The sequence below is a fragment of the Poecilia formosa genome, unplaced genomic scaffold, assembly GCF_000485575.1.
Source record: "Poecilia formosa unplaced genomic scaffold, Poecilia_formosa-5.1.2 Scaffold43, whole genome shotgun sequence".
Taxonomy (NCBI): domain Eukaryota; kingdom Metazoa; phylum Chordata; class Actinopteri; order Cyprinodontiformes; family Poeciliidae; genus Poecilia; species Poecilia formosa.
The window spans coordinates 1,317,778-1,345,078 of record NW_006799982.1 but is presented as its reverse complement, the minus strand read 5'-3'; the positions used below and the strand labels follow the sequence as shown (position 1 = coordinate 1,345,078).

Genomic DNA, 27,301 nt, shown 5'->3' with positions numbered 1-27,301 from the left:
TCTCCCGGGTCCTTAAGGAAATTAAGCACATGACTCCGCTCATGTATGAGTCATTGTCTTTGCTCCTTCCATCTTTTTTTTCCCCCTGTCCATTTTCCGTTATATCGCCGGCTCCATATTCAGTGTTTTGCACATATGAGTTCCAGATGTTTCCAGATGTGTGTTTTCACCCAGCACCCCCCTCTACTTCCACGCAGCGTGCAGCTTCATAAATCTTTTCTTTTTTTTTTCCTTTTCGTCTCCTCTCCGGGTGTTGTTTTGCTCCTCCATACCTGCAGTGTGTTGCATTCGGAGTTTGCCCTCGTTGCAAAAGACGGTTTATACTTTATTCATGTTATTCAAGCCTCTAAGAGGTGATTCATTATTTAGAGCTTCTACCTCCCAAAGCCAGATCACTAAGTACATTTTTGGCTCCGAGATAGACTCGCACAAGCTGTATTTTTCAATCACGAAGGCGCTTCCTGCTCCCTCTTCCTCCTCTCCCTCCTCTTCCTCGCTTCTGCCTCTTACATTTGGATACATTGTGCTCAGTTTTAGTGAAATGGCCTCATGGGGTCCAGAGTGAGATGGCTCCAGTATTAATCAGGCAACTCAAGCTGCGATGTGCGCAGAGCAAAGTGCCTTCCCCCCCTCCCCTCCTCCACCCTGGGGGACAGAGCAGACGAGGGGACATTGGTTCCACATGAAAGGAAGATCAGAGGAGGAAGGACTGAGAGAAGAGGGAGGAGCGGAGATGTTTTGTAATCTGCTGATATGAAGTCAGGGACAGGAGAATCTGTTTTCCGAGTGTGCTGTAATTGCTGTGAAAAGTCTTCTTTTTAATGAAATACATTTACATAATAGCTGGAACAACAACATTATGAGTCTGCATAAAGTTGGTCCCAAGATATATTAAGAAGCATGGAGCCTTATGAGATTCTCATGCTATAGTTTCAATTCAGTTTATTATTGTAGTACCAATTCAGAGCAGATGCCATAAGTAGACTCTTTGCACAGAGGGCAACCTTGAGCAACATGATGATACTAAACACAAAATTTTAAACAAACCTATTCCCATTCCCATTGCCGCTAAAATAATGTAACACATTGGTAACTGAGTTTATGATAATTATTTTTGATAGTCTTAAAAATAGAATAAATACCCTCTTTATTCAGGTGTAATTTTCTTGTACATTTGCTTATTGTACCATTTTGGAATCCTGGTCATTATATGAAAAATATAAGAAACTGATTTAAGCAAGTTAATTGTTGTCAGGAGAGCCTGCTGGCAGCTGCTTAACATGCATAGCACTCATGGCTAGCCAAATATAGTTTTAAAACAGCATTATTGGATTATTAGGAGTGATGGATGGTACTGTTACAGTTTCCACAATAAAATTCTGTCCTTTTTGTTTTACTGGTAGCTTTTCAGATTGTTATATTTTCTTTCTTATAAAGATATGTGCAGTAGTCATTTTTAGTGTTGTACTACCAGTTGCTCTGGCTCTTTCTTTGGCATCTCATGATGCTTTTTCAGCAGTAATGTGGAAAACTTTACTTGTTTTAAAACCACACCTAGAAAAATAATAAATGTTAAACGTTGATATCATTAACTGGCCCATGCCTAACCTGCAGTAGATGGCTGTCTTGGCATCTTCACTAAGGAGAAATTCCAGGTTAGTTGGTCCTAAAGGATGAAGCGTGTGGCCGGTCTAGTAAAGGTTGAAAACTAATGGACTTCTGCTGCCTTGAAACAATTTCAGTCCTAGAAATGTACTATTAATACTATTTTATGAACAACAAAACTGCTGTCACATTTGCATTCGATACATATTTACAGAAAAGTTGGTGATTACACGGTAAATTGAGTTTGATGATTTGATGGAATTCACTTAAAAGGTTCTTATATTTTTGCGCATTACAATGCTTCTCCTTTACATCAGGAATTCACTCTGTCAGGAACAACTTTGTTCTGTTATTAATACATCACCGATCTACAACAAAAGTTGTCTCGAGGCGCTTCACCAAAAGAAGTCACTTGAATCCAATCATATGAACAGATTCCAAGTGGCTTACACGTTACAGTTTATCTCCGTTATCAAGCAGTGCACTCAAGTTACATTTTCAACCTAAGGAAACCTAGCAAACTGCAGATGTGCAGCAAACACTCCTCCTGAGTGACAGCGAACAATTGATTGCATTAAGTTGTTAACTTTGCAGAAATCCCACTGTGCATGCATGCAGCGAAGGTGGACAAGATAACTCAGGAAGTAACTCCAGCTCAGGAGTTTTGGCTCAGGAGTTTTGTTTACATGCACAAAATTCCTTGTATTTGGATTAAATAATCCAAATGTATCGTTTATATGGGCACAGAGTTAATTAAATCCAATCATGATGTGGTTTACATGCACCAGTATTTATTTTGAATAGAAGCACGGACATATGCAGAGTTGTAAAATGTTCCTAAAAATACACAGAAAAAGTTGCACTTCCATAGAAACAAACGCAGTAGATTGTCCATTATGAGCACCCATAATGGATCCCAGATTTTAATACTGGTTGAGACATTACTGCACCCTCTAATTAAGCTACAGGCTACGCTACATATGTTTTTGGTCTTCCTGCATTACAGGATTAGAGAGCAGAAGAAAATAAATATCCATCAAAGTCTGGACCATAACAAGCCAGTTTTAAAACAATTTTGCTTCCCTTGATACCGAGTCTTGCCTTCCACCGAAGACGGACATACATCACATTAACATAGGGCACCTATCTCAAGTCAGTTAGACAGACAAGTTAATAAGAAGAAGTGCTTAAATACATTCCATTCAAAATGATCCATCAGCATAAACAATCGCTCTTGTGATCCTCTCATTCGGATTACAATTTCATTCTGATCGAGGTGAATCCGATCAGAATATTTTGAATGGGGTATTTACACGATGCATTTTTATTCCAATAAGATATTTACTTATATCCATCTAAACATGTGTTTCACATTATTGGCACACAGCCTCCTACATCTATTTGCTGGGTAAATAATCGCCTAATGAAAACATCACGTCAGTTTGAAGGTCCATACATCAGCATTATCATATGTTGCTGAAATTGAGATGTTTTGTGATGGTAAAAGTCCACTTTGTCTTGGCTCCTTATGGACCAACTGTTAGCGCTAGCCTCCTGGCCCAGCAAGTTTGGAATGGTACGATGTCAAGAGAGTCATCATCTTCTGCCAATAAGGGATTAACGGCTTACAACCTTTTAAACTGACCTTACGAAAATCCTGAACTATCCATTTGAGTAAACGTAATTTAGACATCCAAAATGGAAGTAGAGTTGGACGAAATTGCAACATGTAGGTACGAAATGGGGGGTGCGAGTTGGCAAAGGGATGAATTGGCCCGGAATGACTTTCTCTGCTTCTTCCTCCAGACGTTTGATGTAGCAAGTTTTGCTCCGTGCAGCCAGAACATTTAAAGGAACTTGTTAGAGGTTGCATAAGAGGTTATGATGGCATTCCACACCAGTGGGCTTCACGCTCGCCGACACTCCTGACCTATTTATGATTTTAAGAGCCGCACCAACACTCGTTCTTTCTTTTCCTGCCTTTTATCCGCCGCTCGCATGAGCTCCCTCGCCCCCGTTATCACGTCTTTACAAGCAGACAAAAGGATCCGCCGGGTGGAAAACTGGAGAGGAGGCTGACTGAGGAGATTGCAGGAGTGTGTCACCAGTGGAGTTAATTTGATTGGGGGGGGTCACACAAATGCCTTCTAACTGTAAAGTCAGATAGAGAGACACGACAAGAGATGAAACTGCTTTCCCGAGTGATGAAAATACAAAGTGTCTGTTTGCCTTTGAAATTACAGGCCATGTTTACAACAAAAAAAAATCCGCTCCTCTCTTTCAGAACAACGATCCTTTGACCCTCGGCTACCATGGATACCCATCTCACAGTCAGGTAAGAGCACCTGTGAAAGTGTTGGTATTATGTTAGTTGCATAATAAGCCACATTCCTGCAGCCTGCGTACAGCACTAACATGGCTCGGTGTTGTTCTGTAAGCCACAAGGTGGGGGTGTAGATTTCACTTTAATGGTTGTGTAGAGGAAGATGTGCCTCCACAACCATCACTCATCTATTCCTATCCTCCACCTACTTTCCTCTCTGTCCTCGATGATAGTAATCATCTTTTAGGCTCACAGGACACACTTCTTTCATCTTTAGGCCTCTAAACACACGGGGATTCTTGTTGTTCTGCCCACAAATATAGGATAAAAAAAAATTCTAATTCCTAAAAGAAAAACCAGCCGTATCACATGTTTTTTGTGCGGATGTCTGTGTGTAAGTATACAATCTGTTTGTATTAGTTGGCTGATTGTGTTATTAGGCTGCTCAGTTTGCGTGGTTAATCCTTAGATCATCCTGTGTTCATCCACTCATCCTCTCAGCCTCTGCTCGTAATCCCATCATCCCTTGCTCTCTGCGATGCTCAGCAACCTCTGGCTGCTTTATCGGCTCTTTATCTGTCTTAGGTCTTCACTCATGCGCTTTTATTTGCCGCAGTCCAAGTCGTTTTTTTTTTTGTTTTGTTTTGTTTTGTTTTTTTCCTCCCCAGTACAGCTAAGTAGATGCTGTGTATGCCTGGGAAGTCAATTAGATGGATTTTATTTCATTGGAAAATGATGAGGCTTTGAATCATTTCTTTCTAGATGATGTTTCAAGGCTACTCATAAAGTTTTTTCTGCTTTGTGTTGAGCAATTTCTTTCTGGGATGTTGAGACGTCAGTCAGGGCTTTCTCCTGGGGCTTGGAGGTGTGAACTGGTCAGGAGGAGGCGGGGCAGGGAGGAAGAAAACAGTGCCGGCCAGCGGAGATTTCCACAACACTGAGGTGCTAAACTGTCAACAGGAGTGTGAGAATGATGCGATCAAAGGCTCCTGAAAGGAAGAGCCTGGAGAGTTGAGGGAGCTGTGTGTGTGTGTGTGAAGGGAGAAACAACTCATTAATAGGCAGAGAGAGAGCTGAAATGAATCCTTCAGCGATAGAAATTAGGTAGTTATGTTTTTAGTGGAAAGCTACGGTGGGCAGAGCTGAGGGGTACTGTTAAAGAAATATGAATATCTTGTAAGTATCTTAGAAAGCCTGGCAGCTGATATTTTATGCCAAAATAACACAAAAATCTCTGAATATTCCTATTCCTTTTTAAAGTCTCAAATTCAAGGTCTTCAAACACTGCCAGAGCTCTAATCGTTATGTAAGACCGTTAGGCACGACTGCAGTTATTTATAGCAGCCAAAATAAATTAAGGGAAGGCTCTATTATAAAACGTATTATTAAAAAAAAACAAAAAAAAAAACAAAAAAAAAACTACAAGAGAAACACTGCTGTGTCGGCTGAAAAACTTTTCCATATTAAAATCTGTTCCTCCTTTTTCCTGATGAAACTCATCGTGTCAAGCTAAAACAAATATGCCTTTAAAAATATGTCTTGTTAAAAAATGAGCCAGTCACAAAGTTTTTAACCAGAATCGATGTGATGCAATCCTCTACAATTAATATTCTAACGGCCTATGTTCCCAATGTGCATAGTTTTCTATGTAGCTCAAATAAGTATGGTTTTTAATCTGTCAGGAGCAAATGCAAGGTTTTACTAGTTTAAAGTTGACTTACTAAACATCCTGTTTTAACCTTTAACATTCTTAGCGTAGCCAGCTGTACATATCAGTCTTCGTATTGTCGAGAAAATGGAGATCCCACCGTAAAGAAGAATAAAAAAATAACATCTTGGTGTGAAAATGAAAGCAGCCTTTTAAAATCCAGAGTTAAAAGCAGCAGCCTGACATGTGACTTCATATTTAAATCTCTCACCTATGCTGAAAATGGCTAACTCTTGAGTCTTCCTTTCAGTGACCATTTCCATACAAGAGAGGGATGTGGTTTGCGTCACCTGTTACTGCTTCAGTATATGACTCTGTTCACCAGCTGTTTTCGTGTATTTTCATGACAGTTTCTTCCTAAAATGTGTTTATGGTGATCTTTTTTATGCCATTCAGCTTTTGGTCTTAGTCACCGACTTCCTCAGAGCAAGTTGAACAAAAACAGAGGTGGAACCAAAATGGAGAGAAAACGCAAGACATAGGCCTGTTGTGATAAACGATAAATCAAGTAATCGCACGATAAATTAAACCTATCAACCTCGTTTTAATTATCAGCTTTATCGTCTCTTCCTGCCTTTTTTCTTTCTCTTGATGACACTGAATGAAAAAAGGCTCAGCTTCAGTGCTCTCCACTGACCCTCCCTTCCTCATTTCCTTAGTGTAATGTCCAGCTCACACTACACGAGTTGTCAGCCGACTGTCAGCCCATTTTCAAAACCTGAGACCACACATTAGCCGACAGAAATCCTAGGTATAACGGTTCAATCGGGTTCAATTGTGCAGTGTGGTGTCCAGCCACATGGGCACAAAATAATGGCTACAACAAGTCCAGTTAACTAATTTTAAAACCAGGCATTAAGCAATGCTTTACTAGAATCTACCTGTGATGCATGTGGCTAGAGTCAGCGTAAAATCCTGACTGAATGAAAATCATTATAACCAATTTATGTCACGTTAACAAAGAACAGCTGAAAAGTTACCGGGTTTATCAACTGCGGTAGCAATTTGGCTCCAACTCTTCCCCTTGTCATTTCTATATTCCTTGTACGAAATGTTGAATAAACATTAATGTTGCTTCCACATATCATGTCCGATGTCCGCTGGACTTCGGGTTGCGCCGTGACACGACAATCTTGGATCGCGAAATGTTGTAAAATTGTCATAAAGGGAAAATGGGGGCAAAAAATCGTGTAGTGTGAACTATTGCGTCAGGATGTGCCCATCTTCTCTATTTAAATCTAGTGATTACTGAAGGCCAATACAGTATACAGACTTCATAATCGGCACTCTTAAAGTAGTATTTATTTCTACTTTGGCTTTATGTTGTTTAGTTTTTATTCAAGTACGCTTTTTGTTAATGGAGACTGAGAATCTATTTATTTTTGTTTTTGGTTGTTTATCAGTTCCAGTGTTATGTGTTCTTTTGAAAATAATTATATAATTATAAAAATAATTATTACATGCATTATTACATAATTCCCATTCCCATTAAATCATTGTCAAAAGGTCTTGAAACAATATTATTGTTTATCGCAATAATTTTTTGGACAAATAATCGCTCAGCAAAATTTGTTATCGTGACAGGCCTAGTAAGACATCCCAGTTGTCGCTCTAATTCTCAGCCCACAAAGTCATAAGTAGGTTGCACGAAGTAGGCTGTTGTATCATTGTGTTACAAAGCTGTAAATCCACAGAGATACACCACAAATGGTTTTAACAACCTGTTTGTTTTTGTTTTATAAAAATCAATTTCCTTGTGGATTAGAGGTGATACCCAGAATATCTCTGTTTAAGAAAAAATATCCAATACGGACAGGGTGTCAGTACTTTGATTTACTTTTAGCAGAACACAAATCTTTTCCACCACAGTGCAACGTCACCAGCCCAACGATGGCAGTACTAAAAGCATATTTATGAAGTCCCAGCACGTTTGAAGCCCCCCTAGCTGGTGACGTTAGCCTGTATTTTGTGATACCGTACACAAAAAGCCACCAGTGGCCACCTGACAAACGCACTTAATGGGGAGGAATTATAATTTTAGGTTTTTACAAAAAAAACTTTTTAGCTGTTTCAACTGATTTTGACACTATAAACATCATGCAACTAAACATGTTTATGTATGTTGTATGAATGCTAAAAATAGCACACACTGAATGGCTTAGTCACTGTATTCTAATGCACAAAAAGTATTAAAGTTATGCTGGTTGAGATGCACCAATGACAGTGTAGTAGTTGATGTGTTACTGTCTATTTTCTGCAAAGCTTTGGACCTCACAGTAGCATTCAGAATATTTCTTTCTAAATTCCTGCTGTGTGAATTCGTTCATTATTTACATTATGTGGAGGAGAGACGTCCAACTGTGTGTATGAGAGAGAGTGCTGTTGTTGTAAAACTAGCTTTCACCCATCCCTGTTAACCCTTAGGGATTGGGTGTTTACTGATCAGAAAAAGGTCAGATTTTTGAGTTGCGGCTGTTATTTCTCACTGTGCATCTTCATATATTATTCAAAAGGATGTGCATACACTTAGAAATGTGCCATTTTGTAACATCCTGACAGGTTTAGTAGCCCTTTAACACTCTGTTTGGTGATTTGAGTTGATGGCATTTGTTCTGAAGCAATGTCTCCTGAACGTTGCTCAAAAACGTAAACCTCGTGTGCAGTTGGCAGTGCGTTTTCCTAACAAGGTGCATGTCTGAGAAGGAATAGAGGGAAGAAGAGGGAAAGTCTTGTCTTTCTCTCCCAGTGGTGCCAGCAGCCCCAGTTAACTCACCTACATGGAGAAAGAGAACAGAGGAAGAGGGAGAAAGAGGAGGGGAGGACTGCGACATGAGAAGGAAGCAGAGGGGAGGGGAAAGTTTGCAGGTGTGACAGAAGCAGGGAAGTAGGAGGGGGGAGGAGGCGTCAGGCTTTCTGGGTGAGAGAGGAGCAGAGGAGGAGGACTGGAGAAGAGACAGAAGAGATGAGCAGGCAAGGGCACAGCAGCGAAAAGGAAGGCTGGGGGTAGAAGGAAAGCAAGGAGCGAGTGGGAGAGGCAAAGAAGAGAAAAGAGTGAGTGGGAGACGACAGAAGCGGAAAGAGAGGGGGACTACAGAAGAAGGCACGCGAGGGAGAGTGACAGGGACAGAGGCCAGCAGAGGAGGTGGAGGAGGAGGTGGGGTGGGGATTGGCAGGGCAGACGGAGCGAGCGGGGGCAGAGAGAGGGAGATTTTGAATCTGTGAGACAGACAAGAGAGACGGAGCTGGTGAGGTGACACAGAGGGAGAGAAGGCGAGGCAGCGCGAGAAGAGGAAAGGAGCGAGGAGCGGCGACAGTTGGAGTTGTTGCACAGTATACGATGATGGGACTGTACTATCCTAACGTGTTGTCGGTGAGTGTTTGTCTCCGTACCTTTCCGCCGCTGCAGTACGGGAAACGGCACGAGAGCTCCGGGCACCGTCACCGAGCATTAAGCGCTAATTAAGTACTAACAGACGAGGACTCTACTTGACCCGTTACCGTGGTCCGCGCAGGACATGCCAGACTCCTGTTAGGACTCGGCCGACAAACAGAGAAACTAGTGTAGTGGATGACAGCGAGATTGAAACGGCCGCAATCAAGATTCGCCACGGCGAGACGCACGAGTGGCAATGCATTATTGTTACCGCCGTTGTTGTGGCATCTGTTCCCCTGCCCAGAGCTAGAAGTGTGCACGCAATCTGAAGAGCTGCCGCTGCCAGAAACTGTGCTCGGCAATGTATTATGTATGCTCAGAGGAATCCATGTGAGCGCGCCGCTCGCTGCGTTAGATCGTACAGCTGGATGGAGCAGTTTAGCTACACGCCAACTCTTTAGACATTTTTTTCGAGCAAAAAAAAAAAAGTGGAAATAAAGGAGCTTTGGGGAGGAGGAAAGGTTGGTTAAAAGTCTGTATTATCCCTGCAGCTGTCTCTGTACATTACCCCTGAGCTAAAGGGACAGGTGTCCAGTGAACAGTTGCTCCTGTCTTTTTCTTACTCTCTCTCTCTCTTTTTCTCTCTCTCTCTCTCCCTCTCTCCCTCCCTTTGTTGTTACTCACTTTTACTTTCTCTTGTTTCCGTCTCCATCTCTCCTGTTCAGCTCCAAACACCTCCTCACTGTAATTTCTGTCACACATTTCACAAACACACAGAAGCCGAAGCACACACAGTGGGCTGCAAAGTTGGTGCATGAAGTGTCATGTTCATATTACATTTCAGTTGGAGTGAGTCAGGATCAGAGAGTGAGTGAGTGTGTGTGTTCACTTCTTTTTCAGCTGTACCTTAGATTCGTGCTCTCTTTACTGTTTGACCTCTTTTCTCCCTCCTCTTGCTCTCCCTGGGGCCCTGGCAGCTGTTATCTCAATGTTTTCATTTAAGAGCCCCTGGAAGAGAGGGGGATGGGCTGGGAAAACCAAAAGAGAACAGCAGCATGAGATCAGGAAATATACTTTTTAAGGTGACTGGATACCTTTGGACAGTTTGCATGCTTGGGGCGGAAATAGACCGACGAGGTGACGGACTTGGAGATGTGACAATGCGCTCGGTTTGTTGGAGCGGGCCATTGGGACGCTATTGGAGCTGACTTTGCAGTTATGAGTGTGTAAAGGTGCCGTACGATGAGGGTAATATATTAGCTCCCTCATATTACTGCATGCGCTAGTAAGGTTGGCCTTTTACTGCAGGAGCTGGAGCAGCAGATCAGGTTCAAAAGACTGAAATATTTTCTCAAGCCCCACCTAAGCGTGCGCCCCAAGGCAAGGGAGAGACGCCTACCTGCTGCCGAAGCTGAACACATGCTGCCACGCTTGCACAAACTGTTAACGGGTTGTGAGTATACGCCCCCACCTACGCCTCCCTAAATCTGGTTATTGATTCTACTTTGGGTTTTTACAATAAAGGTTGTTAAATGATCCCAATGAGCAGTGTTGCTGTGGCAACTTGCATGAGTCACTCATTTTGTGCCAATTGTTTTGCCGGTTTGAGGAAGGAGGAGACTGTAGTTTGGGAGAGCTGTGAGAGGTTAAGCACCTTTTGGACTTAAAAAAAATAAAAAAAAAAAATAAAAAAAGATGAGTTATGAAAGCGCTCCAGTCTTGAGCTGCCGTGAGAGTTCTGCCTCCTTAGCAGTCGTCTCTGCTGGCCCTGGAACGGCTCTCTGTGATGCGTTATTAAAAATAAAAAATAAAACAGCCTCTGTGACAGATAGGGGGTTGCCCTCATTGACTCTTCGTAGGGTGAAGTTGACAGTGACAACACCATCCTCCAGCTGGCTTGCGTGCGCTCTTTAAAAGCAAACTGGACGCCAGGACATGAGTCGCCCTAAAGCAGAGCCCTTCCTGAACAAGCCAAACTGGTTTCATGGTCATACCTTGCTTTCTGTGTTAGTTGGGTAAACACACATCGTTTAGAGAGCGTGTGTGCTCACCTGCACATGTTTGTCAGGTGTCATCCCCTCTTTTTTGTTTTGGACTGTTTATTTTTCATAAAAGGCTGCAGCTTTTGTGGAGACGTCTGACTTTGTTGTACAATAAGAAGGACTGCTGATAGAAAGCCATAAGAGGACCAGTCTGCCATAAGGCTTGCCGGGGAGACAGCAAACATGTGGAAAGTAAGTTCTTTGGTCACTCAAGACCAAAATTTAATTTTGCAGCCTAAATGCAAAATGCTGTGTGGCAAAAACCTCATTATCTCAGTACTGTAAAGCATGATGGCAGTAGAATCATGCTGCGGGGATGCCTGTCTTAAGCAGGGACAGGAAAACCAATCAGCTTTATTTATGAAGCGCTTTTAAAAATGGCAAGCAATGTCGAAAGTGCTGAATATAAATAGTTGAAAAGAACAAAAACTATTAAATATATAACCGATAGAATGGAATATAAAACAAGAAAAAGTATCGACACAACATCTGTTATTTGTTCATACCAAACCTATGATGTGGTTATAAATGACTATTTCTAAACCTTTCTGTAATTTGTGATGACCATGCGTTTCATAATTTGGGATTCTAATGCGTTGAGACCATTAGGATGACGATGCTGATGATTGGAAGACGGATGTTGGTACTGAATAAAGGGAGTTCTTGGAGGAAAAACTAAAACAAGAGCAAAGGCTCACCTTTTAGCAAGCCAAACTTACTGGTTCGATTGCAATGACAACCTTTAGATCAAAGCATAAATATGTGTTAGAATAGCAATTTACAAAAATAAAAAAAAAATGTTAGTTTTTAGATGTACAATATGGGTAGAGACAGTACTGAACTGCAAAAATCATTCCTACGGTGGTGGTGGCGGTATTATGACGTGCAAGGTATTTGAAAAGATGGATGGAGCGAATTCTGCAATCATGTGGTGTGGCTGTGAAATTAATATTCAGTTGCTCTCCATCTAGTCTGACACTTGAGCTATTTTGCAAAGAATGGACAAACATTTCAGTCCCCAGATGTGGAAAGAAGTTAGAGAGATATCCCAAAATGCTTTGAGTGCAGTGAAAATTTCTTCTACAAAGTATTTCTTAAATTTTCAATTGAACAATAAAGCATTTCTTGGTTTTGATCTACTCAGGTCTGTAATTGCAATATAAGAATGTAAAAAAATAAAGTTTTAAAGAGGTGTAATGCAATACACTGTAGAGGTTGGGTAGGAGGCATTTGTTTGATGAACAGATATGTTACCCTATAAGGAGATGGAGAATGGAGTGGTGGGAGGAGCTTGAGCATGCTGATATCCTTGTTGCTAAGAGGCAAATGGGCTTGATTGACAAGTGTGGGGGCGGGACGTATGCGAGGGGTCCCGTCTGGATTTTATGAAGCGTAAAGAAGTGAAGCGCGCAGCATAGAGAGAGAGAAGCATAGAGAGAGAGAGTGGGAGGAAAGGGAGAACAGCAGCAAGAGGAGCGGGGAAGAGCAACTGGGTGAGGGGTGGGGGATGATGGCGTGGGCTGGAATAATTTAACAAGAGGGTGTCTCCTGGCTCATCATTATGCCACAGACACATGTCATGAATGTTTCTCCAGCTGTTTTTTTTTTTTCTTTTTTTTTCTGCAACGGCGAATAAAATAATCCAAGATGTGATCCAGGCGCTGAACTTCCTCAGTTAATCCGATCACTGAGCCAAAACGCGAGGGTCTGTTAACAACATGAATCACACTTTCCAGAGTCGCTGAATCGGCCTGCGGAGAGGCGCTGGCGCCCAGAGGAAGTAAAGATCCTCAAATGACATTATTCATGTGAAATGACCCAGCGATGGCCTAGTTAGTGTAAATCGTGTTCTCTCTTGTCTCCTCGTGTTTCGTGGTGAGACGGCGGCAGACGGGGGCGCTTTCTAACGTGCCTTCCTCAGACCCACTTGGTGCTGCTAACTGACCCGAAAGGAAGCCAGCTACAGCTACCGCTCTGACTCACTGGCTTTTGCGGGGGGGCCAACACGCACACGCAACCTAGTAGCGTCCCAACGCCAGGGGGAGCACATGCACGGACCCACACACAAAGGCGTGCGCGCTTAAACAGAGCAAACCTGAGTGCTGACACAAATGCACTGCATAAGTTTGCTCTCTTACAATTGACCGGGACTGCCCTTCTTTTGTGTCTTTGTATTCCTTCTCTTACCCCCCTCTCACCCACCTTTCTGAGTGCATTTATTCAGCTGAGGCTTTTATCCTGATGTGAATCTCAAAAGCCACTCGCAGTCAGCAAAAGGCTCATGCCAGATAGAAAGAGCTGCACGCAAAGCACATAATGTTTGTGTAGATACCCGGGCTTTTAACACGGCATACGAGGTAAAGAAAAGACCGCCGAGACGCAGCCAAAATGGATCTCCTCTGAAAACGGCGGTCGTGAAACACAAATACTGGGTTGTTTTTGGCTCGCGTTCCTGCTTCTATTTTCGTCTGGCAGAAGCGGCGCTAACAGCCGGGGTAGTCCGTTCTCCTGCTGGCTGGAGTCTGTTAGAGCATGAGCAACGGCGGCGAGCAGGGGCGTCTGACGGAGCCGACGAACGCTTAAGCGCCGTGGAAATCACATCGCTTTAAAGCATCAACAACTCCGGTTCACCTGATCGGACCTGTGGTGGTGCTGTATTAAATTCCACGTTACTATCATTCTGTCCAGTTGCATCACAACTTGTCAAGTCCAAGTCTGACTCATCAGTAGTCGAGTGAGATGTGTCATGAGTCATAGATGTTGGGACTCGCAAATGACAACAGCGGAGCTGTTAGGAACATTTTACTGCACAGCAGGAAGGTAGTTTCCCCAGCAAATGTGTCAGAAGGTAGAATTTCACTACATAGTCAGTGATTTTTCTCTGCAGCAGGCAGGTACCTGAGGAAAGTTTCCACAGCGAGCTTAATTGGTTTGTTTTTGCTTTATTGGCCTATTTTGAAGCTTAACGTACAACGTGGGGCCATTTATTTTTGCAGTAAAAAGTCCATTGTGCAAGGGATGACTTTAGGTTTTAAACGAGATCATGTAAATGACGTCAAAACTGGTTGTTTAAATTATTATATCATTGTGCAAAACCATGCATACCCGTTTTTTTTTTTTGTTTTTTTTTTATCTTTTGTCATATTACTCCTAGAAACAGCAATGATTTCACAGGGATTTGATGTGATAGACAAACACATCTATCAAATCGCAGAACTGAAGTGAAAAAGACAATATGACACCCCAAAATAAAATCCAGTGCAACTGATTGCCTTCGGAAGTGGTGTAATCGGAAAAAAAAAGACTCCAGCTGTGTTTAATTCTTGTGTGAAATCCAGCTTTTCCCTGAAAACCATGGAGGTTTGTTTGAGAATATTGCCGAAGAAACATCATGAAGCCAACAAAACTATCCATCCTCTGAAAATAGAAACTGTATGGCACAACTACAGGCCTACCTAACACCTGGTTCAGCTGTCAGTTGATTTACAACTCACATTTTACAACACAAAACATCACAAGTTTGGTGATGTAGACATGGAGTCCAGCAGTGAGCGGTGTCAAGCCGCACAGCAAATGCAACACGCCACTGCAAAGATTTCACTCACGAACATTAAGATGTGAGACGGGAAGTCTTGTAAAACCTTTCAAGATCAAACATGAGTTCAAAGTGAACAAGCATGACCAACGAGGAAGAAGCACTGGCGATTGCGGACTATTTTTAACAGACAAGAAACAAAAAGATGTCTCTGATGTCCACTTGGACTTTCTGATGCGCCATGACAGTTGTATTTTTACAACTTATTTATGTACTTTGCATTCCCTTTCGTGTGTCTGTCAACTCGCTTTCTGATTGGCTACACGTCACATTGAACAATAAGTTACTTGTTTGTCCTCGGGATTCAAACATGTTGAATATTTCCTGTTCGGAGCGGTCCTGGTGTCATTCTGATCAGTCTTATCACACATGGGAGGAATATTTAGTAAGATTATGAATAGACCCATCACGGTAATCTGTGTGTTCTTAAAATTGTCGGAAGGTGAAGATCAGATCAAAAATCGGCATTAAAATCAGAGAGCCGTTGATCAACAATCACACATAGATTTCACAATTTTGTCCTCTATGGAGGAGTGGTTAAAAAAGAAGCTGTTTTTGAAATAAAGTTTTAAGAAGTCATGTTTACCGTTTGCCCAAATGCCATGCATCACATTAAATGGTAATATGCAATTAAATACAATGAGTGTGTGTTATTGAATGTTTCTAGAGCTCACATTTCAAATGGAGCGAGTGACGATCACAGTTTAGCTGTTGAAATCTTTTGGCTTTGGCTTCATTTTTGGCCTAGTCAGTAACTTGGCATGATATCCAGCTTTGTGACGAAGACAAACCAAACAGCCGCAGAAACACAAAAGATATTGTTCATAGCAGTGAAGTTAATCAGAACAAATAAAGAGGACAAAAACATGAGCGTTCATGATTTGTTCGGCTGATGTAATGGGTACCCGCATAGAGCGATCATAAAAGTGTTTTTTTTTTTTTTTCTACCTCATAAATAACTCATAGGTGATTAATAAATGATAAGGAAAACATTAACAAGCAAACAACGCCTCCCTTTATAACTGCAGTTAGGTAGAAATGGAGCCAAATATTATTTGCATCAAAATGAGCTGTTCTTTGAGCCTAGCTAGAAATTTTAGTCTCCATGTGCCATCTGTGAGGCAAATGTGCGGAGACAATGCCGCAGTGCCAAACAACACCGAGGATAAATAAAGTTAAACTTGTCCGAGTGAAGGTGAGAAGAGGTTGCGCAGCCTGGTTTAAAAAGCATGTTGGATATTTATTGCCAGAAGTTGGAGAAAAAAAAAATTTGCATTCGTTCTCGGGTCTGAGTAAGGTGCAACCTGCGAAGCTGCTTGTAAGATTATACCTCAAGTTTCTATTGTAAACACCTCCTGTTTTTGTATGAGTATTATTGACGTCACCATTTTACTGAAAATGTCAAGCCATTTGATTGGTGTGACAAGTCAGTGTGACATCCCAAGTTGCACAGGGGAAAAAAAAAAAAAATCACGTTTATTTTTTCAGTTTAGTTATAAATCCGTAATGGACTTATGGACTCATCAATTCTTAAAAATCTCTCCAGAAAGGTGTCCAAGAAACAACTTGCTGACCTGGAATTAGTTCCTCCACCCTTGATCATTTTCATGTCTGTGAGTGCATTTAATCTAAGACGAGCCTATGCATCAGTCGGTCCTTTAGCATAGGTTTCTTTTTCTTCCATTACTCAGCCTAAAACCTCATCTAAGCTGACTAATTTACGCGTTTCTGCTCTCCCCTATCCATCTCCGAGATGGAGAGGCGACTGTAATAAATTCAGATCGTTCTCATCAGAGGATCGCAGCTCTCATTATTACCATCACAGATTGAATTTCTTTATCCAACATGGAGAGATTTCCTCACATGTTAATGATTTCCTGGTCTATTTTAAGGCTTCTATCCTTTAATTAGAGCATAAAATTATATCAGCTGTTTACCGAGCGCACATTTAAAAGAGGTATTATAGCGTGGAAGGAGAAATGCTTAGAGGTCAGGATTTTTTACTTTCACTCTCGGCCCCAATTCCAACTGAGAGCTTCATCATTGACGTGGGATATTCTAAATTATCAGAGAGTAATAATAGCTGCCATGGTTAGTGTGAAAAAAATGAGCCCCCAATTTCAACATATAACACATGAAATGTTCACAGGACAGGAAGGCAGCGACGTGAGGGATGTTATCACTCAGCAGAATCCTATTTTGGATGCCCGTGGGCAATATTGGAGCAGGTTCATACAGCTGCAGAGTTTAGATGAGCGGACACAGCTGCTATCTGAGAATGTGAATGAAGTTAAACTTGGACACAGCGGTCAGTAATCTGCTGGCAGCGCGGCTCGAGTGGCCACGCGCTGAAGATGGAGATCACGGTTTGTGTTGGGAGAGACTCTCGAAGGAGCAGTTCAAGGATTTCCGTATGAAAAAAAAAAAAGAAAAAAAAAACGACTGCGTTGCCAGAGTGTCGAGATTAATGGCGTACATGCATTTACCGCGTGCTATCAGGGAGCAGGAGGGAGTAAGATAACAGGATTTCATGTTGTGATTACGCTGCTGAAAAATCACAAGAGGCAGTCCGGTACTGCAGTCAATAAAGGATGACTTCTGAGCATTTTCTTCTCTTAAAGCTACAGAAAGTGTCTACGTTCTCTCGACATCAGCGTGAAAAAGGGGATTAGTTAGCAGGTTTAATGGCTTCTGCAAGGGTAAGATTCTTATTTCTAAGATTAGCAAAAGTTTTTGTTGAAGGATTATAGATTATACACAATACGTAGTCTGAAATTTCCAGTACAGAGCAATAATATTCAAACCACAACCTCCACAAACTTTAATGCATTTTGTTGATGTCATAGTCCAACACAAAGAACTGCACAGTTATGAAGCGGAAGGAATAGAGTTGCTTAGGCAGATCGGGTGGAGAGATTTTGTGAGGATCTGTTTTCTGTTTGTCTTGCCACAGACTCTCAATTGAATTTAGATGTGGACTTTGACTGGGCCAGTTTAACACAGCAATATGCTTTGGTTTCGGGCCGGGTGATAAATTCCTTTGAATTAATCAAAACTTTTGTTTTTTAAGATTTTTGGAAAATTTGAATTTATTTTCACCAATACACTATTGGGATTTCCACAGTTCAGCAGAGGAATGTTTTACAGCTTTTATTTAATTGGACTTGAATTCAGGTCAACTCTACAAAAGAAATATATAGGGGTCTCGCTTAGATTTTTTTCATTTGTAATTGCGAGAATATTTGTACAAAAATATTGTAAGAATACAGTCATACTATTTGGAGAATGAAATTCTTTGCCAAATTCTGAGAAATCCTACAAGAAAAATAACAAAAAAATAATTACCTTATCCAAGCTCTCTTCTCATAATGACTTTTTTCTTGCAAGGCTTCCTTCTGGTAAAAATTGTGTCTTTAATCTGCTAATATTATGATTATATTCTCATAATTAAGCAAAAATCCTTGTAGCCTTTCCCCAATACTCTGTTGTACAACTCACAGAAGGTATTATTGAAATAAAAGCCACTTTTTAAAAATGTTTACAGTCATTTGTAATTACTACTTTGGAAAAAAAAATGGACCTGGCATGAAAATAAATCAGAGATGTAATTTTTCTGCCATATTGTTCAGGCCTACTTTTGTCTGAGCCATCGCACTGTGACTGGCTGAATGTTGAGAGTAATTGTCCTGCTAGAAGCTGAACCTCAGTCTCAAGTCTTTTGAGCCTCTAACAGGTTTTCTTTTAGGATCGCCCTTTGAAACCGACGTCCGCATGATTGTTCTGTCCCTCATACACCTGGGGCAAATTTTAAATGGCTTATTTTGACAGCGGCTCTTTCTATTTTTAACTTTTTTTTTTAACTATTCAAGTACAAGTAAAATCAACAACTGATAGTTGTCCTTTCTGGATATTCTCCCTCCTGAACAGTGGATCTATGCAGCTTCTCCAGCGATACAATCAGCCTTTTCTCTGATAAATTCTCCTTGTTTTGATGGACAGCCGTGTCTGTAGTTTCACAGTTGTTTCCATCCTCTCTGTATTTTCAGATGACGGATTGAACCTGACAAAATGTTGTAGTTCACTAGGTATGAATACTTATGTAAGGCACTGTATAAACTATCAAACCAGTATCCAAAGCAATTGAAAGAGCAGTTTCTCTAAAAGCTTCTTGCATTTCATTCCAGGGCTCCTGCTGTATTTATTTACTTCTGTTTGTCTCTGCCAACGAACAGACAAAGTTTCCCCCTCACAGTCTGCTGCTCCTGTGTCACAATATTGATGTGATCCGTGTCGACCGCGTGCATCCCCCGGTTTGTTACAGAGTCGAGGGGCTGGACTACAGTGTCACAGGTGCGACGCTGAGAAAGGTCAAAAGCTGGGAGACAGATGGCTTACGTGCACACATACACAGACATAAACACCCTCCCACACACTTTTAACTCTCCCAAAGGGACAGTGATCCATTGTGCAGCTCAGATGGGCATCGCTGTCACTCACGCATGGACAGACTCCCGCGCACACACTCACACACACACACACACACACACACACACTCACACACACACACACCAAGCAGATGTCTGGTAAACGATTATGATAAAAAAGGACATCAACCATTACTGTTAAATTGCTACTACCAGTGTGTTCTTTTTGTGTTACCTCATTACAACTATCATTAAAGATTAATAACCGCAGAGGAAAGCAGAACCAATATGGTGAAAATAATTACATGTAGACTATGAATGAAAAACACAATAGGAAGGTAAATAAAAAGTACGTTTCATGGAAAACAAAAGGTTTCTTAGATTAAACATAAACTCTGTCTTTTCTTTTTACTAATTATCATATTCAGGTTGATATTAAATGAATGCATGTGAATAATTTTTGGCTCAGTTTGTTCTTATTATTGTGTGAACAGTATCTTTGTCCTTTTTTCCCCCCCACTTTTCACATTGCAGCTTCCCAGTCACACGACACAGAGAAGCTGCATGTGCCAGGGCCAATTTGCTCTACAAAAAGGATATCTGATGGTTTCCTAATCGCTTGAGTGTCTTTATTAAATCGAGGTTGCATCTGGAAACAGCCAGAACAGGTTGCATTAACAAGAACCATTGTTTTAAATAAACACAAGAACAACGGGATAAGGTAAAAAATGAGTAGCTCTACCAGCCTTCTTTTACGATTTTATTAGCACTAGTCACCAATGTCAGGTTCAGAGTCAAGCAAGGTTTTTTTTTTTTTTTCATATGAATGCAGAAGGAAGTTTTTCCACATGTACTTGCCGCTCTGCAGATTTACTTCTCTACTGACGTTGAGAGCAAACTGAAGCATTTCTGCAGTGCTCAGCCTCGTACCTGACTGTGATGGTGAATGCAGTGAACCTGCTGCCTGCTGTATGTAAGGCCACCTTTGGGTTGCAGAACATGCTTAAAAAGTAATGTTATTGTTGCACTTCGGCAGAGTTCAGACAACATTTTACTAACTGTGCATGGTTGGTTGAGCCAAGTTGCAGGTTTGTGGACATTCTTGCTTTGAAAGGCATCTCTACAATCCACCAGTACCAGAACAATAAGGAAATGGTTCAGAACTTGATCTAGGAGATTCTAGGAGAAAAACTGGAAAAGATCTGCAGTCCTGCTGAGAGATGTAAAACCAACCATTTTTGCTTATACTTTGATTTTTTCTGCCAATAATGATTTTATCCAATTAAGGTCCCACTTTAAGAACTGTACTTATTTCTCTTTAGCCTTCCTGCCATGAACGATCCTAAAATCTTTCTTTTTTTTTACTTTAGGAACAGAGACGAAGTCTCAGTGTGTGTCTGAGAGAAGAATATTTGTAAAACAAGGTTTTATTGTTGATATTTTAAGCTGTGTTGTATATTTTATGTTAGTGAAATGTGGAAAAATTCATTTTCATTGTACACTTGACTTCTTCCAGATACAACATGGTGCTGTCTATTGCTGGATGTTTGATACCAACCATGCGTCATTTCCTCTCCTCTTTCTTCCATCTTTACTTGTGCGAACTTTTCAAAACATGACTTCGCAAAGCTTATCTAGCTTTCAGCCCTCGAAAGGTGCAGAGATACGCATCAGTCAGAAGACATTACAAAATAAAAGCATACTTACAATTGGGACCGTTATCTCGGTTAATTGCACAGCTTGGTTTTCATTGCTGCCTGTGAACAGCAAGCTCCATGTCTACGTTGAAGATGCAGACCTGTAAAATAAATCTTGACATTTCGAAAGTGCTGCCAATGTTTCTAAATACAACATGTTCCAGAGGAGGAAATTTTAAGAGGATTAAACACTCTGCTGTGTCCAGGTCAGCCTTGATGGTATCTAGCGGCGTCCGTTTGTCATTGTGACAAGATGTCTACAAGGCGGTTGCCTTTTTGTACCTGCAAAAGTTAGATGTGTTCACTAGTTTTTTTTTTAATTTTCTGTGTGATTGTTTCTGTGTGGTCAACATAATGCATTGCTGAAGAAGGTCTTTTACCATCATCATATGTTTATAGGAGACCGTCTTGTTCATGAGAAGCCAGCCAAGTGCTAGTACAAACTGCTATGGTGGTTTGCTGACATCACCGCCAACATGCGCCGTTACCGTAAGCAGCTTCAGCATGTTTGCATGCTGACCTCAGCACTTACCTTAAAGCCTGCCTGCATCTTGGTGCAACTTGGCACGGCTGCAGTCCTGATGTAATTATATTAGTGAGATCAATAAACTAAAAGCAAAGGATTGTCCCAGTTTGTTGCAGCCTCTAATTGATTGGCCATCCCATGAATTCTCAAGAGTTATAAATAGATCTGAAAGACAGTGATGGATGGTTTATCTCTGCAGCTATGGATCAGAGGCAAAGCATGCCTCTTCTATCAGTCACCACCTTTTATCGTCCATCCCCCCCGCCTTCTCCTTCCCTGCTGCCTCCCTTGCTCACTAACTATTACCATTTAGGGTATTCATGCCCCTCTGCCAGCAGGGAGGAATGTGTGTGTGCGTACGTGTGTGTTACTGTTCGTTTGCAGATGTCTGCATTGTTTTCCACTATGTGCTGGTAACCTAAACTGGTATCTTATGGGGTAATTGTGTGTGAAATACTTGGAGAGTTTTCCATAATAACAGTTGGTCTTTGTGCGAGCGCTTAGGTGTGTGGGTGTTTGCATGTCAAAGGTGATTTGTGCGCAGAGGCGTTTGTGAGTGTGTATGCAGGCGTCAGACACTCATCGTTGTGCAACAAACCGAGCATGGAGGCATCTGACCCTCAATAATAGATGTGGCTGCAGTGAATATTTAATGGGCAGGGGGCTGTAGATACATGCACGCTCTTACACAGGAGGGAAAAATTAAAATTTAGTATCCGCCATGTCTGCATGACTTTTAGGCCAAGACTCTGGGGAAATGGTCTTGCAGTGTCTGGGAGGTGTAGGGGAATTTCACCAGCTGGCTACCGTAGCTCCCGCTACCGTCTCACTCCGTTCTCGTTCCGTCCACAGGGCTCTCAGGATAGTGCTGGCGGTCAGGAAGGACTCGTACCCCCACCCTTCTCCGCCTTCCCACCTCCTCCGCCTCCGCCTCCTCAGAACGGCCTGACTCTGGATTACGGGAGCAGCCTGTATGCGGCAGGAGCGGTGCAGGGCCCCGTGGAGGTCGGCGGAGCAGGCAACAGCGCGGGCAACGCCGGCAACACCCTCGGCCAGGTGAGCGCCGACCTTGTGTTGTGGCCCACAAAAAGACTTAAGCTTTTTAGAGGTGTTTTTATGTCTTTCTTTTAGTCTGCTGAGTAATTAAATCATAGGTTCAATATCCATGCTGGATTTGTGGAGATGCACAAATCAATCTGACAGAAATCTGACTCATCCAGTCTGTTTTTCTTGTCTGGCTCTGATCTGTGATCAGGAGGTAAAAATACTGCACACCTGATGAGATTTTTCTTTCTTCCATTCATTGAACACAACAAACTAATAATTTTGACCATATTTGGTCTATAAATGCAACAAATTGCTGCTCTTTGATGTGATCTTTTTAATTGTAAAACTATCAGATAAAGTTAAAGGATCTTTCTGATGAGTAAATAAGGAAAAAGTCATTACTTTTTGATGGATTCAAAAGGACAACCTCTGTGAAAAAATTGCTTTACACGTTATATGTTTTTTAAAAATAAAAATGCCAGACCAGTTAATTTGGAATCATTCAGTGGGACATTAATGACAAGCAGAAATCTGTATTTTCCAGTAAAAACTTGATCGGTGAATCTCCACAGTCTTCTATAAACGTTTCTGCTCTGAACCTAAGTAGCTCTGTCTACAGAAAAATACTTAATTACTATTAAATATTTGCTCTAATGATTTAACAACTTGAGCTGAATACATCTGTTTGTTTAATACAGCTGACATTACATAGGGATGCTTCTTTCAGACTTCCTCTCCTTTTAAATAAATACACTTTATTTAAAGTGTATTTAAATAAATACACTTGTAGACGCATTGTAGTACGCGTCTACAATGCGTACTTATTTTGAATTATTGTACTGCAGGTGATAAATTTGCTTAATAAATCTGCTAAGTAAAGACTCTCAGGCAATCAACATTATTTTCTCTGCAGCAACGCTCACAAGTCTGCTTTCCACATTTGCTGAATTCCTTCCTTTTCTATTTTATTAAGCAGCCTGGGTCTGGGACTGTTTCTCTAACATAAATTGTGTTGGATGAAAGTGAAAAGGCCACTCAAGTTGTTAATCAGAAACTTAAATGTCTTTCAAACTTTGATTCTAAATGCAGATGCGCCGATTTGTTTTGTATCGTTGGTTTTGGTTTTAGTAAATCTTTGACCTACTGAAGCCTTATTTCCACGAGGGGGCATTTGATTTAATTCTGATCTGTTGTTTGATGTTAAACATTAGAAGTACCTACAAGTACTATTTATGGAAAATGTCTGTAAGAACTGATACATAGAAAAATCAGAGGAGTAATCGGCTAATTACCGCCTCTTGTTTGTCATTAGTCTACTCAGCCTTTTATGATAAAAACAAATATCTGTAACAAATTGTAATCAGTTGGTTCATGTCTTATTTTGTCTCTCTGACCCTGCAGTCTGACGGCTCCTCTCAGATTGACGGGCAGTCTGTAGTTGGCTCAGGTGGAGGGGGCGGCGGCGGGGGCCCTGGGGACGATTCGGACGCCAAGGGGACGCCCAAACGTCTCCATGTGTCTAACATCCCCTTCCGCTTCCGAGACCCCGACCTACGGCAAATGTTTGGGGTACGTAGACAAAAAAAAATAAATAAATAAATAAAAAAATCCTCCTTTTCTCTCTGCTTGCAATGCGCAAAACGTTTTCTCTGCCCCTTTAAAGTCAGAACATTTGTTACTCTGAAACGGCTTGTCGTGATAACCGCTATTTGGTAAAGAGAAATGCCTCCAAAATGTTTTGATGAGGCAAGAGCAGGGAAGAGATAGATGTGGGAGAACCCATCCTGGCTCAGTGCCAGCTCATCATGGCTGAGCAGTGCTGACTCCCTGTGGCGAACATGTGACTTCAGTGCTTCTGCAGTCTCCTAATTTCACTGCGTCGTCTCTTTCGTTTCAGCAATTTGGCAAAATCCTTGATGTTGAGATCATTTTCAACGAGAGGGGCTCCAAGGTAAGACGGTGGAGACAGACCCTCAAGCATTAAAGTGTTTTGTTTTTCATAAAATAGGAACTGAATTGTTGTTTCTGCCCGTTTTGCCACCTCTCCTCTTTTCCCCGCCCTCCTCCTCCTCTCCTCGCAGGGCTTCGGGTTTGTTACGTTTGAGTCCAGCTCAGATGCAGAGAGGGCCAGGGAGAAGCTCCACGGCACGCTGGTGGAAGGACGTAAAATCGAGGTGAGCGTCCAGCCCTCCAGAACAATGTCCATTTTCTCCTCTGTCTCTCCTTCATTTCTAGAAATGACAAATGAGAACCATTATGGTGGTTTCTGCCCCCAGAGAAGGTTTCCACGTGGCTGTTCTGTGTACCCCTCTACCCCCCTCCTCTGGCTTCACTATAGCATGGTGCAGCGGTGCCGCACGCTCTCTCATGACGGCACTTCTTGTCGTTGATGTTGTTGATGATGTTGGTGTTGTGGGCTCTCCATTCCACCTTGAACTTGGAGCTGTGTGGTTTGCAAAGCTTGCTGGGTGGAGTGGCTACACAACAGGCATGGCTGGTGAGACGTCACTACGACTTGATCGCTGGCGATTTCTGCTGCTTCTGTCACAGCATGTAGGGTCTGGTTGTTTTTTTTTTTATCTTATTTTTTCTGTTTCCCTGCACCTTCTCCATCCCCATCATCACCTCTTCCATGATCATGATGAGTGGCCGTTTTTGATTTATGGTTGTGTTTATGACTGGAAGAGATTTCAAAAGCCTTTCTTGTTTTCTCCTGCGAACGGAAAAGTGCCTGCTGGTGTCGCATGGTTGGAAACGTACAGTGTCTTGCGAAACGATTTAAACACTTTGAACCTTTTCACATTTCGTCACATTACAACCACAAACCCAAATGTATTCTCTTATGACTTTGCCATGAATCAGTACAATGTAGGATAAATTTGTGAAGCAGAAGGAAACATTTCACAAATCCTCTCAAAAAAAATAAAACATAAAAAAAAAAATCTGAAAAGTGTGGTTTGCATTTCTATTCAGCTGTCTGTCCCTGGTCTCAGTTCTTTTCAAGGCCGTAACAGGATGTCTTCCAGGATTGCTTAGTGGTTATCTTTATGCCAGACTTAGCTTTCCACGATGAATAAACGAGATCGTCACAGTTTTGACTCTGCCTCAGTTGCTGTGATGATTTGTTCAAGGGATCATACTAGGAGTGGGCATTTATGGTTTATGATATGAATTATCATTTATCATTGTCTCGATAAATTCCAATTAATGATGTTAAAAAAGACAATTTTATCGGAAATGTTTTTTTTTTGTTTGTTTTTTTTTTACTATTTTTCCAGCGTCTGTTCCACAACGAGATCAATAAATTTGAAAATATGATTAAATGCAATTACTGTGTGCAGCTTAGTGATACAAATCACAACTTATTTAAGTAACTGGCGTCCTGAAGAAGCTTGTTTCAAATGGGTATGATTTTCAGGAACAATATTTATACACAATGTTATGAATGTTATACCTAAAACATTTTTTTATTTTTTTTTAAATCATTTTAATTAACACAGTAGTGCCACAAAATATTGCAATGAAATTCTAGTTCCACATCACCCTCCCCTACATACACAGGCCACCTGACTAAAGCAGCCTATTTAATGTGCCCCTTACATTGCTTGTGGCAAATTGGAAACAGCACTTCTTTCTGTCTCCTTGCTTTCTGTTTCTGTTCCAACAACCCCTTTGTTGCCACACTTTGCAAGACTACGTGTTTTCCTGTCAACAGCTTTGCTCACCTGAGATGCAGATCTCTGCATCTTCTCCAAAGTTACCTCAGGCCTCTTGGCTGCTTCTGTGACTGACGCGCTCCTCGCTCAGCCTGTCAGTTTTGGATTGAACGATGCTCCACGTGATTTTTCAAGCTTAGGATAGTGTTTCAGAATTTAACCCTGATCTGAACTTTCACCACAACCTTCTCTCTGACATGTCTGCTGCATTCCCTGCCGTCCATGATGCTCTTCCTTCATTAGTGTCCTCTAACAAACCTCTGAGATTAAATTACGCAGTTAAACCTACCTCTGTGACTTCTGACGGCACCTGAGTTCACAGTAAAAAGAAACTGAACACAAATTCATCCCCAATTCTAAGCCTCGCACATTAAGCAATAAATCAAGTAATCATATGATAAATTAAAATTAGTGTGATGATATCTATTAGGACAAGGATTCTGAAATAGATGCTACCTTTTGACATTGTTGGAAAGTCTGCATTTAGAGAAACACTGTAAACATTTGATACCCAATCTGAAGTAGTTAGTTTGCAATACCTGTCACTTTTGCCTGTTTTCCCTGTCTAAACCAAGTGATTCTTATTTTTTGAAATTAAATTTTAGTTACAGAGACTTCATAATCCATCTTAATTATTCTTTTTTCAGTTGTTTTGTTAGTTTATTTTGGATATTAAAATGTTCTCTTGAAACGTTTTTTTTTTTTTTTGTTATATTTGAGAGAGTGCACTTGCATTATTATAATAATAGTTCCAAATGGTGTCAAAAAACCTTTCAGATTTTATTTGTGAACGTTTTAAATCAGTCTTATCATTTTCCTTCTGCTTTTCAATGATGCCCTCGCTTATTTGGGTCTTCCACATGAAGCCCCAATAAAATACCCAACTGTTTGACGTCGTAACTTGACAACATGTGAAAATGTTCAAAGGGCGTGAATACTTTGGTGAGGCACTGTAAGGTTAGAGTTTGCTGGGAGTTTCCCCAGCCTGTCACTTCACACTGAGCGACTTGTATGCGGTCGCAGCTGATATGTTTGGTGTGTTCAGAGATTGAAGCATGATGGGTGGGGGGGGCATTTCTGGGGCGGGAGATGAGGAATGAAACTGCTGTGAGAAGTGTGGTGTCATATTTGATTTTCCAGAACTAAAAAAAATAAAAGAAATAAAATCACATATGCAAGATGGATGGTTAAATACAAAAAAAAAAAAAAAAAAAAAAAGACTTACTGTTTGCACACTCCCTGCTT

The 27,301-nt window shown here is 41.3% G+C and overlaps 1 protein-coding gene across 6 annotated transcripts in view; it reads left to right on the top strand.

The window, feature by feature from the left end:
- Positions 1-27,301, top strand: part of rbfox2 (RNA binding fox-1 homolog 2) — a 50,986-nt gene that overhangs the window by 9,185 nt on the left and 14,500 nt on the right. For 3 of the 6 annotated variants that reach the window (XM_016671303.1, XM_016671302.1, XM_016671305.1), the window contains exons 2-7: positions 3,890-3,940; positions 21,167-21,256; positions 22,146-22,349; positions 23,742-23,909; positions 24,238-24,291; positions 24,422-24,514. In XM_016671303.1, coding sequence (XP_016526789.1) covers positions 3,890-3,940; positions 21,167-21,256; positions 22,146-22,349; positions 23,742-23,909; positions 24,238-24,291; positions 24,422-24,514 — 660 coding nt within the window. Of the gene's footprint in view, positions 1-3,889; positions 3,941-8,549; positions 9,007-21,166; positions 21,257-22,145; positions 22,350-23,741; positions 23,910-24,237; positions 24,292-24,421; positions 24,515-27,301 lie in introns of those variants that run through there. The other 3 variants (XM_016671304.1, XM_007551658.2, XM_016671306.1) reach the window with 2 other exon arrangements.